The sequence below is a fragment of the Thamnophis sirtalis genome, unplaced genomic scaffold, assembly GCF_051295495.1.
Source record: "Thamnophis sirtalis isolate CommonGarterSnake01/CBP01778 unplaced genomic scaffold, rThaSir2_p1.2 scaffold_15, whole genome shotgun sequence".
NCBI classification, from domain to species: domain Eukaryota; kingdom Metazoa; phylum Chordata; class Lepidosauria; order Squamata; family Natricidae; genus Thamnophis; species Thamnophis sirtalis.
In genome coordinates this window covers 17,612,980-17,626,234 of record NW_028261395.1, presented here as the reverse complement: position 1 = coordinate 17,626,234, position 13,255 = coordinate 17,612,980, and the positions used below count along the sequence as shown (strand labels likewise).

The 13,255-nt window shown below is 41.1% G+C and overlaps 1 protein-coding gene across 2 annotated transcripts in view; it reads left to right on the top strand.

Moving 5' to 3' along the window:
* Positions 1–11,537, top strand: part of TSPAN14 (tetraspanin 14) — an 87,948-nt gene extending 76,411 nt beyond the window's left edge. For both annotated transcript variants that reach the window (XM_087702353.1, XM_087702354.1), the window contains exons 5-9: positions 2,284–2,454; positions 3,460–3,585; positions 5,683–5,727; positions 8,015–8,134; positions 10,684–11,537. In XM_087702353.1, coding sequence (XP_087558479.1) covers positions 2,284–2,454; positions 3,460–3,585; positions 5,683–5,727; positions 8,015–8,134; positions 10,684–10,761 — 540 coding nt within the window. In that variant the 3' untranslated portion in view covers positions 10,762–11,537. The remainder of the gene's footprint in view (positions 1–2,283; positions 2,455–3,459; positions 3,586–5,682; positions 5,728–8,014; positions 8,135–10,683) is intronic.
* Positions 11,538–13,255: the final 1,718 nt, after the last annotated feature.

Below are 13,255 nucleotides of genomic sequence, written 5' to 3'. Positions count from 1 at the left end.
CATATGCGTTATTACAGACCTGCTCCCATTTTTTTCAAAGAAGCAATTTTCTCTATCTAGCTTTCCTTGTTGTCCAAGGCTGTGAATTATGGCACGATACCTTAATAGATTTTGAAGATTGCTACAAGCAAAGCATGGGGTGTTAGTTGATGCCACCATGCAGGAGGTTTTCCTGGGGTGGAGAGGTCATGGCGAGTTTTTTATTTTCCTTGTGAAAATAGACAGATGCCTTTTTTTCTTGATTTTCAGACATTTTGTCTTTGGGGGAACCTTTTCCATCTATAAAATCCAGAGCCAAACTAAAAAATTATCTTAAAAAAATCATGGGGAACAGCCAAGATATATCACAGCCGGGAATTATCTACACCCTCAATTAATTGGAGCAGTTTGATCCTTTCCATGTGGTTGGCCAATTCCATGGAATAATCTTCCCATTAAATTGCTGATGACCTTTCCAGAGGACTGGAAAAGAGCTGATGTGGTTCCCACCTTCCAAAAGGGAAAAAAAAAAACCAGACTCAGGTTAGATTGGTCTGTACTAATCAGCCTAACATCAATACCAGGGAAAATACTGGAAAAGAAAATTAAAAAACAGATCTGCCAACACCTAGAAATGAGTAAAGTAATAACTAGCAGCCAGCACGGGTTTGTTAAAAACAGATCATGCCAAACCAGTCTTATTTCATTTTTCAACACACCATGTTTTCCCCAAAATATGACAGGATCTTATATTTTTTTGACCCACGAAATATGGCCTTAGGCTTATTAAGGGGGGGGGGGGGCTTAGTGTTTTTGGGTTGCCGGGCGGCTTCTCCCTTGTGACCGGGCTCCCAAAGAGCCGGGCAGAGCCTCGGGGTCGAATGGCTGTGTTGCGCTGTCGCAGCAGCAACACAGCAGCCATGAGGTGACCACGCTCGCGAGCAGCTGCCCGGCAACCCCCCTTTCCAGCCAGGCACAGTGCCACTGACCGACCTAGCGGTACCCGGAAAGCACCAAGCAATGCAAGCACCTGTTCACAGCCCTCCGTGGCTGGGCGTCTTCGGAATGCCCCTAGGTGAGTGAATTGGGCTCTGCATGGCTGGAGAGGGGGGTTGTGCAAGTGGCTTTTCTGCTCCCCGCTCGCGCGACTTGCAGGCTCATGATGCCCTTGGCTAACTCTACAGTATCTACAGAGCCAGGGCATCTCCACTGCTGGCGCCGCCCACCACTTGGGTTTTTTTGCGGCTTTCAAAGCACGGAGGACGGATGCCACTCTGGAAGTATGCTCTATGTAGAGTGTACTCCCAGAGCGGTATCCTACCTCTGTGCTTTGGAAGCCGCAACAGAGGACAGATGCCGCTCTGAGAGTACGCTCTATGGTTGTACACTCTGCAGCCCACAACCATAGAGCGTACTCCCAGAGCGGCATCTATAAAGCCCTGGTAAGACCACAGCTAGGGTACTGCGTCTAGTTTTGGTCACCACACTATAAAAAAGATGTTGAGACTCTAGAAAGAGTGCAGAGAAGAGCAACCAGGATGATTAGTGGACTAAAACGTATGAAGAATGGTTACAGGAACCGGACATGGCTCGTCTAGTGAAGAGAAAGGCCAGGGGAGACAGTGTTCCAATATTTGAGGGGCTGCCACAGAGAGGAGGGGGTCAAGCCATTTTCAAAATCACCTGAAGGCCCGACAAGGAATAATGGATGGAAATTGACCAAGAAGGGATTCAACCTAGAAACAAGAAACTTTCTGACAGTGAGAACAATCAACCAATGGAACAGAAGTTGCCTTCAGAAATTGTGGGAGCTTCATCACTTGAGACTTTCAAGAAGATATTTGACTGCCGTTTGTCAGAAATTGTGTAGGGTCTCCTGCTTGGGTGGTGGTGGGTTGGACTAGATGAGCTACAAGATCCCTTCCAACTTTGTTAATCTGTTAAATCTGTTAAATCTCCTAAAGATCATCTTGAATTCCCTGGAGCACTGTTGAAAACCAACTGGCTCCCAATACAGGAGAATATTTGTAGCTCAGAGTTGAAATGAGGAATCCTTGGTGCTCTTTGAGCTTGGTTGTCTTCTTGCAGACGTTTCATGTCCCAAACTAGGTAAACTAGTTGAGGTTCATGATGATGACTAGCACTGATGATGTTACCTAGTTTGGGTCATGAAACATCTGCAACCAAGTTCAGAGAGCACCAAGAATCCCTCAACTGGCCTTCTGTTTGTGATGGACGCATTCTTCCCCTTCCTAAAATTGGTTGTCTCTTTTTCTCTCTCCATTCCTTCTTTCTTTGCTGTAGTTCTGTGGGACCATTGTCGTTATTTTCATTCTGGAGTTGGCCTTGGCTGTTCTGGCGTTCTTGTTCCAGGACTGGGTGAAAGACCGAGTAGAAACTTTCTTCAAAAACAACATTAAGGCCTACAGAGATGACATTGACTTGCAGAACCTCATTGATTCATTGCAAAAAATGGTAGGTTGTTGGGTTAACTGTGGCTGATCTACATCACATTTTGTTTTAAATTAAATTAAATTATTACATCCTTGAGTTACGAATATAATGAAGCCTACCCATTATAGTTGTAAGTTGTGATGGTCATAAAACAGGTCAGTCACGTGATTTAAAAATCTTTACAGAGGTCATTAAGCAAATAAAGTGGTGCTAAGTGAATGCTACAGTGGTTTAGCCAAAACCCATTGTGTGCAAGAGTGCGGTTTTGCAGAAAACTGGAAGGAAATCCAAAACTGGAAGGAAGACAAAACCATCACAACATGGGGTCATGTGACCAGGGGACACTACAAATGACCAAAAATATGGCTATGTGCTAAGTATCTGAAGTGTGGCCATGTTATTATGGTGGCAGGGCGACACTTGAAATTTGGATCCAGGTCATAAGTCCCATTTTTCTGGTAGGTCATACTACCAGAAGCAAGGTTTTACATGTAGACAAGAAAAACCAAAGGTACAAGTATAGCTTACTCAAAAACAGTAACTGTGAGTGGGACCTTAGAGTCCTAGTGAACAATCACTTAAACATGAGCCAGACATGTGCGGCAGCAGGCAAAAAAGCTAATAGTGCTTGATTGTATAATCAGAAGCACAGAACCAAAATCACGTGCAGTATTAGTACCACTTTATAAATCCTAACAGTGAGGACAATGGAACAGCTTTCCTTCAAAAGTTGCTGGTGCTTCATCACTGGAGGCTTTTAAGAAAAGATTGGACAGCCACCTGTTTTTTAATGGTAAATGCTTGATCAGGGAACTGGACTAGAAGACCTCCATGGTCCCTTCCAGCTGTATTCTGATTCATTGCTTTTCCTAGGATGCTATGTTGATTTTGTTGTCTAGCTTCTGCTGTGGAATGCTGTTCTAAAGCAGTCTGATGTTGCTTACCTTCTTCATGCTCTCTCTCCGTAGTTGTTGTGTATATCAGATGCTCAAATGCATTTTCTCTCTTTTGTTTCCTCTCTTGCAGAACCAATGTTGTGGTGCTCAGAGTCCAAACGATTGGAACCTCAACATTTATTTCAACTGTAGCAGTGCGAGCAAAAGTCGGGAAAGATGCGGAGTCCCCTTTTCCTGTTGTATCCCAGATCCTGCAGTGAGCTACTTCCTGTCTCCTTGCCCCAACTTATTCTCCAAAGCACCTGAAGACAAGACAAGACACAACGGATGGAAACTAATCAAAGAGAGAAGCAACCTAGAACTAAGGAGAAATTTCCTGACAGTGAGAATAATGAATCAGTGGAACAACTTGCCTCCAGAAATTCTGGATTGCTCTAACATTGAAAGTTTTCAGACAGATTGGACAACCATTTTTCTGGAATGGTATAGAGTTTCCTGCCTAAGCAAGGTGTTCATGGAGAGAAGGACTAGAAGACTTTCAATAGTCTAATCTGAACCCTTGATCAGGCAGGAAACCCTATCCCATTTCAGACAAATGGTTGTCCAATCTCTTTTTAAAACCTCCAGTGATGGAGCATCCACAACTTCTGGAGGGAACTTCTGTTCCACTGATTCATTGTTCTCACTGCCAGGAAATTTCTCCTTAGTTTCCATCCATTAATTGTTGTCCTGCTTTCAGGTGCTTTGGAAAATAGGTTGACCACCTCTCCTTTGTGACAACCCCTCAGATATTGGAGCACTGTTATCATGTCCTCTCTGGTCCTTCTTTTCATTAGACAAGACCTAATAATTCCTGCAACCATTCTTCATATATTTTATCCTCCCATCCCCTAATCATCTTTGTTGTTCTTCTCTGCATTTTTCTAGGGTCTCAACAGCTTTTCTCTAATCAAAGAAGTCAATTTAGCTATTTCAGCAATTTCCATCATCTTCACCAACCATTCCTCTATTGTGGACAATACCAAATCTATCTTTGTGCATACAGTAACTTTGTTGTGGTTATCATATATAAAAACAAAGTTCCATTGCTTTATTTACATGGATTGTCCATCAGTCCCAAGAGGAAGACTTCTGGCCTCAATTACATATTAATCTTTAAAATCTTCTGACTCAGGGTATATATCAAAATCCAGAATTTTACAGGTTTTTTTACGCGTTCACCAAATAATGACAAAATATCCCATCATTGTCAACATAAATTTGATGCCCCTTTATATATTCTAGACCTGTGATGGCAAACCTATGGCATGTGTGCCACAGATGGTATGTGGAGCCATTTCTGAGGGCACAGGAGGTGTTGCCCTGTCAGCTCCAGCACACATGCGTGCGCTAGCCACCTGATTTTCGGCCTTGATTTTTGGCCATTTTCTGCCCTCAGGGAAGCCTCTGGAGGGCAAAAAATGGCCCAACTCACAAACCAGAAGTTTGGGAATGGACTTCTGGTTTGCACGCTGGGCTGTTTTTTGCCTCTTGAACCCTCTAGAGGCTTCAGGAGAGAGAAAAACGGCCCAATATGCCTCCTGGAAGCTTCAGTGAGGCTTGTGCACCTGTGCAGGGTGTGTGTTTTGGCTCTCTTTATCATACATTTTTTTACTTGTTCCTTATCCGTATTTTTTAAATCAAAAAATCCACAAATGATACATTGAAAATAAATGGATGCTACATCATCATTTTCCAGGAACACTAAACATGTTTCAGCTTTGGTCTCTGGCATAAGAATTGATCATGCCACATGCGTAAAAGGCTGATTGATAGAATTGCCCACAACTGCCCATAACTCTTGCTACATACCTATACTGCAAAGGGTTAGGGTTAGCATTGGTTGCAGATGGCCACAGATGGGTCAATGCAAACACCTCCCAAGGCCCAACTGGGCATTGTGTACAGATGCTCGTCACACCTGTTGATTGGTTGATCCAACGTCCTGTCCTGTCCTGTGTTTTGCTGTTTGAGGGCTCCCTAGTCAGTATGTTAACATTTGCAGATGTATGAATTTAACAACTGTACAGCCATCTACGAATGACCGATGTGGATGTTCCCTTATTTGCAATGCCAGAGAAGCCTGTTTGATGCTTAAACTTTTTACCAGATTGATCAATTTACAGAATTGATTTAGATTAACTGCAAAGGATTACAGAGCTTCACTGCATCCAACAATCAGAGGGTGATTGCTATGTTGGAAAATTGGAGCAAAAACGGTGTCATTGAGAATCCTTGGTGAAAAGGTGAAATAAATCTCTTCCCTAAAGCGTTGTGAGAAGTTATGTCAACTCCTTTTCTTCTCTCCCTTCAGCAAAATGTGGTGAATACCCAGTGTGGCTACGATGTCAGAAATATGGTGAGTATTTCTTAATTCTCCCTTCCCTCATTTCTCACATCCTTTCACCATCCCAGTGTTCTGTAGACAGTGGCCCACAAACTTTTGGGGGGCAGGGACTGGTTCCCTGGAGTGAGGGTTTTTCTGTGGACCGGAGCGGGGAATGGTTTCATATGCTGCCTATGTCCCACAGATGAGACTTTGCTTGTTTGCATGGACTGGCCTGCCAGGGACTGGTGCTGGTTCATGGATTGGGAACCCCTGTTGTAGAAGAAAGGGGATCTTGGGGGAAAAAATGGAATAAAGCAAACGATTAGCTGGTGAAACATGTTAATTCCCGTGTAGGAAAGGCGTTGATTTCATTTTTGCACTTTCATTTTGTTAGCCTTTACCAAATCACCAGCAGCTTGGCCAATGGGTAGATCTTTCAGTCATTTGGGTTCAGCACAGACTTAAGTAGCAATAGCAGACTTTTATACCGCTTCACAGTGCTTTGTAAATCGCTCTTGAAGTGATTTACAGAGTCAGCCTCTTTTCCCCAACAATGTCCTCATTTTACCGACCTCAGAAGGATGGAAGGCTGAGTCAATCTTGAGCCTAGTGAGATTTGAACTGCTGAATTACAGGCAGCCGGCAGGCAGCAGAAGTAGCCTGCAGTACTACATTCTAACCACTGCGCCACTGCAGCTCTAAAGCATGGAAGACTTCTTACCTCCCTGCTGGTGTGGTGTGGTTTTTTTTGTACAGCTGGTGAACTGAAGCAGCATCAGAGGCCTGTAGTGTTTTAACAGATTTGTTCCTTGAACCTTGTGATTCTCAGAACTGGGGTAAATTGCCATTTTGCTTAGAGCTTTGGATGCCTTGTAAGGATCAAGCTAACTTTCAGAATGCTCCCTCCCATGTTTAATTTTGAGAAATACACAATAGGTTTTTTGTCTTGTCCCTTATGGATTGATGGGAAGCATTTTCCTCCAGCTCCCCTTTATTTATCACGGCAAGCTGGCATGGTGCCTAGTTAAATCCCACACCAAAATCCAATTGTTCTCAGTTTTGCTTTCTGTCTGGCAACCACCAATTTTCTTTCTGCTGTTTGGGTTCTGCAGGATGGTTTGGTTGAGTCAAAAAATATTTAGGGTGATGATGTTGGTGGAAGAAAGAGACACTCTCCAAGATTGCCCAAAGAAATGTCCATGGATGGTTATTTGTGTCCACATCCATTCAGTTCAATTCAGCTCATTTCTGGCTATCTGATAGATTGTTGGTAACAGTTTGGAGGAGTTTTGCTGAGTAACACACATATCCATCGTGTTGATGACACTTGCTGGCAAAGGGCCCAAATATGAGGTTTACTTGGCTAAAACTAGCTTTTGTAGGAAAACCATTGTAAGCTTTTTATTAAGCAAAGCAGATCATTTCCTGTTCTTGTTGTTTGAGTATTCTTTTTATTGGAAAAAAATATGAATGTCACCACATTGGTTGGTTGTTTCACATCCAGGTAGTACAGCTAATTCTCAACTTACAATCATTCATTTAGCGATCATTTGAAGTTGCAACGGGGCTGAAAAAGATAACTTACAATTGGTCCTCAGACTTACAACCATGTCAGCATCCCTATGGTCACATGATCAAAATCCAGGTGATGGCAACTGGCGTGTATATATGATGGTTGTAGCATCCCGGGTCACGTGATTGGATTGGCCTTTGCAAACTTCCCAACTGTCTTCTGACAAGCAAAGTGAATGAGGGAAGCCAGATTCGCTTAATAAGTTCATGTTTCACCTAAGTGCAGTGATTTGCTTAACAGCCATGGCAAAAATGGTTGTGAAATCTCACTTAACAATTGCCTGGCTTAACAATGAAAATTCTGATCCCAATTATGGTCATAAGTCAAGGACTACCTGTATTTTTGGCAACGGTACAGACATGGTTTGCCATTGTCTTCTTCAGGAATTTTTCAACCAACCAACCAATCTACCTACCTACCCATACTCACACCCCAATCAGCCAGCCAGCCAATCAACCTACTAACCTACTAACCAACCAACTTACCTACATACCTACCTACCTTCCTATCTACCAATCACCCTAACAACCAACTAACCAGTCAACCCAGCAATCACCTACCAACCAACCAATCAACTAATCAACTTACCTACCTACCTACCTAACAACCAACCAACCAACAAAAATAATTTAAATAAATAAAACAAAAACTTCTCTTGCTCTGGAATTTGTTTGGTGGGTCTCCATCCAAGTACTAATCTTCCTTTGGGTCCTCCATCTCACTCATCTCCTTTTCTTCTTCTAGTCTTTATCATATTGGGAGGAACGAATCTTCACAAGGGGCTGCATCGCTGCCCTGGAAGCCTGGCTGCCCAGAAATATTTATATCGTTGCAGGAGCCTTCGTTGCAATTTCATTATTGCAGGTGAGTGACTGCAGGCTACATATTTAAAGCATTTCCCAACTTGCCAAGAATTGACCCTCATTCCCTTCATCTGTAAGAGACAGTCTGCAACACATTTCATTACAAATGAGTTTGAGCTGAAAACTTCACAATGTGTCTTGTTTTGTGGGCCAAATGAGCTTGGGGGGGATCATTTTCTAACATTATTTTGAGAATAAAAGAAGCCTTGGAAAGAGGACTTGATGTGAAGTTTTGTCCTGAACATGGAACGATTGTCCAGAACAATTGTAGAACAATACCTCTGAGCACCACTGCAATTTGTGTATTTCTTACAGAGGGGCACCAAGTTAGAGATGTAATGATGTCATTCAAAGATGCTGAGCTTTATCTAAAGTGGAATGCAATGTAGAATGAGGAAGTATACCACTCTTCCTTTTTTTTATACTGCCATTCTTTTGCTACCGATGAATTCTTGGCCATAGTAAAGGCCAGGTTGAAAGAACTGAGCTGCATGATGCTTTGGGAAACTTCCATATATTAGACTCCATATATTAAACCTTTTCTAGAGGTATGACTGTGTAAAAATCCACAGATTTCAATTATTTCAATAACAGAAAGGGTTTCTTTTCATAGCTTCTGGGTGATTGAGCTTTTGGTTTACATTTTTGTTTTTAAATATCTCAGCTTTCCCAGACAAAGTCTGCAGAGAGTTAGTTAGCTGAATCCCATTATTAGGTAAGGTAAAGTAAAAGTTCCCCTCACACATATGTGCTAGTCGTTCCCGACTCTAGGGGGCAGTGTTCATCTCTGTTTCAAAACCAAAGAGCTGTCTGAAGACATCTCTGTGGTTAGGAGACTTCCACTTGGCCGTCATGACTAAATGCCAAAGGCTGACAGAACGTTGTTACCTTCCCACCAAAGGTGGTTCCTATTTTTTTACTTGCATTTTTATTTGCTTTTGAACTGCTAGGTTGGCAGAAGCTGGGACAAGTAATGGGAGCTCACTCTGTTACGCAGCGCTAGGAATTCAAACCGCCAAACCTCTGACCTTTCTGATCAACAAACTCAGCATCTTAGCCACTGAGCCACCGCGTCCCTTATAAATATTAGGAGTTACCCATAAATTGTGAAGATTTGTCATACGAGTGAGACTAAAGTCTCTATCTCTCTAAACCTGGGATTGCAAATGTCTGCAGGGAAATGGAATTGCAGCATAGAAATTGACAAAACCATTCTATACTTTTTTGAGCAATATATCCATTTATTAATGGACAGTTATTAAAACAGTGGTTGTTTAAACATCTGCCATTTTCCTTACATGTTCCTACTTCACTTTCCATTGTTAGCTTATTTAAATAGTTCCCTCAACCATAATAATTGACTAAATGCCCCTTTAATATTCCATTATTGAACACAGGTTTCAAGGTTTTTCTGATCTTACTAGAAGTGTTTTGAGCTCAGAATATTTCTGGTGGGGTTAAAACATACTGCTTGAGGTTTGAAAACAGGTTATTCTGAATTCGGCTTGTTTTGCATACATTTATAACAAGCCCTGTCCAGAAGGCATCTCTCAATTCTTCAATTCTATTTCATACCTATCACAGTCCCTCCTTTCATCTCTAAAAGCTTGAGAAGAAGACTGCAGAGGAGTATGGAAACACACCACTGTATCATTTAAAGTTGGAGAAATATCATCTCCAGTTTCAGAACTATCAGGACAGAGGTTCAGCCAGAAGGTCTTTCTTTAGAACCTGGTCCCAAAGGTGCTTTTTCCCCCAAAAAGGCAACTGGACTTTCTTATTTTTTTCTCCTTTGAAAATGTTTCGCTTCTCATCCAAGAAGTTTCTTCAATTCTCAGGAAGCTTCTTGGATGAGAAGTGAAATGTTTTAAAAAGTGGGAAGTCAAATTGTCTTTTGGAAAAAAAAACACCTTTGGGATAACCATGAAGAACATCCATAGACCTTTAGAATCTGACACCCATTACTTTCTATTTTTTAACCCAGTTGAAATGGGGCATTTGAAAGTGGAACATTTTGAATTCAAATCACTTTGTGTGCCATGAAACAACATGAAATATCAATTATGTGCCATCAGGTCCGTGTTGACTCTTAGCAACCACATAGACAGATTTTTTACATCAGCGGCCACCAAACCTTTGGGCACCAGGGATCAGTTCCATGGAGAGAGGATGGGACTGCACTTGTTTCTGGCATGCCTAGACTCCTGTTCTACATGACAATCTGCCCCTGGCTTGATCCTTCAGATCTTCTGTAGTGCACTCACCACCACTGAAACTGACTCCATCCACCTTCCTCCTCCTCCTCCCTGTTCCTCTTCCTCCTTCCACTTTTCCAAGGATCAGAGCCTTCTCCAGAAAACTAGGTCTTTGCCTAATGTCTCCAAGGTAGGATAATTTGGTCATTTGTGCCTTGTGGACATGAAAGATTCAATGAGATAATATTGGTTTCTGTTGTTATTTGGGGAAATATGTGAAATCAGTTATCTACTCTAAATTGGATTTCTCTCTCTCTCTCCATCCCTCTCTCCCCCACCCCCCATTTTTCATTAGATATTTGGGATTTTCCTGGCTAAGACACTGATTTCTGATATTGATGCAGTGAAGTCCGGCTTTTATTTCCCAAGATAAAAACTATCCACAAAGACCAATCGATCTTCACTCTTTGTACCACAATTGTAAAGGGAAACGAAAGGAAGTCTGAGGCTTAGAAAACATTGAGTTCACCTAGAACGTAAAGCCGCTATATGTCTTTGGTTAAAATGCTGGATGAAATCTTGCTCTGAGTTTTGAGAATTGTTTTTCAACATTGTTTTGTTTGAAGGAGACACATGCACCTCCAGCCTTTTTCTGCATGCTGATGGGTGAAGACCAGGGCATGCAACATCAACCTCCTTTTAGTGATGTCCGTATCAGGACCATTGTTTCTATTTTATTTTTTCCTCCTTCTTTTTTCTTTACAGGATTTTGAAGTTAGAATGTTACATTCCAAATGTTTCAGTGCCTAGAAAAAAAAAAGAAGTTGCACGATGCCAAATAATTAAGGGTGTGGAGATGAGAGAGGAAGGCCTGCAAGTTTATGCTGATACTAAAAACAAGTTCAGGGAATGTTGTACATGTTGACAAATGGAAGTATATTGTTTGTGAGTTTTTACATGGAAGCCATGTTTGTAGAGTTGTATGGGTGGGTGGGATTAAGGATTCCTGCTCTTTCTTAACCCTTTGGTTGGACCCCATGCGTAGAGAAGATGGGCGTTTTCCTCCTGTGGAACAGATCCAATGAATCCATTTGATATGCTACAAGATCTGGAGAAGACACTGCCTGCTTTAGAAGGAACTCTTATCAGATTGAAAATATTTACCTAAGTGGATTTATAAAAACAAAGAAACAAATGCTATTATTTTCATTCTCTGGTGTCAAGACTGGATTCTCATGTCATTTCTTTATTTTAGACTTTTGTAAAATTGGTCTAGTTATTTATATTGGTTTGGAAAAAGGAATGTGCTATTCTACAACATAGCTAACATTGCAGGAAGTGGTTACACATGATATAAAATCACATCCACTGAATGTTATTGCTAAATTTGATGGTATATTTTTTTAAAAAAATAGTCACAAGTAGATCTAAAATATGTTCTATTTCCCTCTCTCTATGGTAGCCCTTAAAACTGGTTTCCCTGAATATTAAGGAAGAATTGGATGCATTTAAACATTTAAATGCGTTGACAGGAGAAAACAACATGGAATGCCTATACCCTTTCCTCTTTGGATAGTGGGAGTATTTAGACTTATTGGACATTACCCCCACCTGAAAAAAAGGGTCTACAACACATCTTTGGAGCCTGGAACACATAAGCCATGCATGATCTCTTCAACGGCTTGTTTAATCTCATATTTACCACTTCTCTGAAAGCTGAACTGCCTATAAAAACCGAAAGGCCTTCAGATATGGAAGCTGAGTGTCATCCTGCCCAGTCTATTGTAAATTAATCAGGAGTTTAATTTTCTGTGGTCCTTCAGGTTTTACTAAACTAGCTTTTCTAAGAACTTTGGAGAAGGTAGCCCAGTGGGGCTTGTAGCCCAACAACAGGGCATCTTCTAATAATGGTCAAAGCCAACTTAGAAGACAGTGCTCTGGCACATACCAGACAAAAGTTTTGTTTTCTGAAAAAGTGAAGAATATGGAATGTGCACTATTTTCCCCAGGAAACCAATCTGTAATTGTCATAGGAATTGATGATTGGAGTCTTTACACCTTAGAGGGTTCTTCAGTAATTTCAGTTTATATTCCTCTAAAATACAGTTTTGGCAAAATTAGTAAATTATGTATTTCATGGATTATTAGAATAATTTCACAGTACGTCATTTAGCCAAAGGTTATAATCCTATGCACACTTACTTGGGAGAAAATCTTATTAACTAGACCTATTTCCATATGGGTATTTAGAGGTTTACACTGGACATGAAACCTTTGAATACTTTAAGAAAATGTTTAAGCTTTAAAGCTGATTAGCTACAATTGGACTGAAATCTTCAGATTGGTTCAGATTTCTAATTCAGTTTAGAAAAACGAGTTACGTTTATTATTAGATGTAGTCTTTTAAGTGTAGATCTGGTCTTGATTTGGAGGCATTTGATTCAATAATTTGCATTGCCTTTCCAATTTGATTTGACCACCATATACTATTTTATACTGCAGTATCTGGTGGTCAAATCAATTATAAGGTTTTACAAAGCCTTAGTAAGACAACACTTGGAATACTGCATCCTGTTGTGGTCACCACAAAATAAAAAAGATGTTGAGACTCTGGAAAGAGTGCAGAGAAGAGCAACAAGGATGATTAGGGGACTGGAGGCTAAAACATATGAAGAACAGTTACAGGAATTGGGTATGTGTAGTCTAATGAAAAGTACAAATATCCCTCCCACATCAACAATAGAACTGCTTGCACATTCACTGCTAAATTTTAACAAGCATCAACGATTCTGAACGAATTTGTGATAACATTTTGAATCCTACATCCTGATTTCTCCAATTCAGTGAAGGGTGGTCCTGCTTATCATTACAACCTAACCTTCAAGGCAACAGTGAGATGAGAATGCATGAAACATACAAAGAACAAT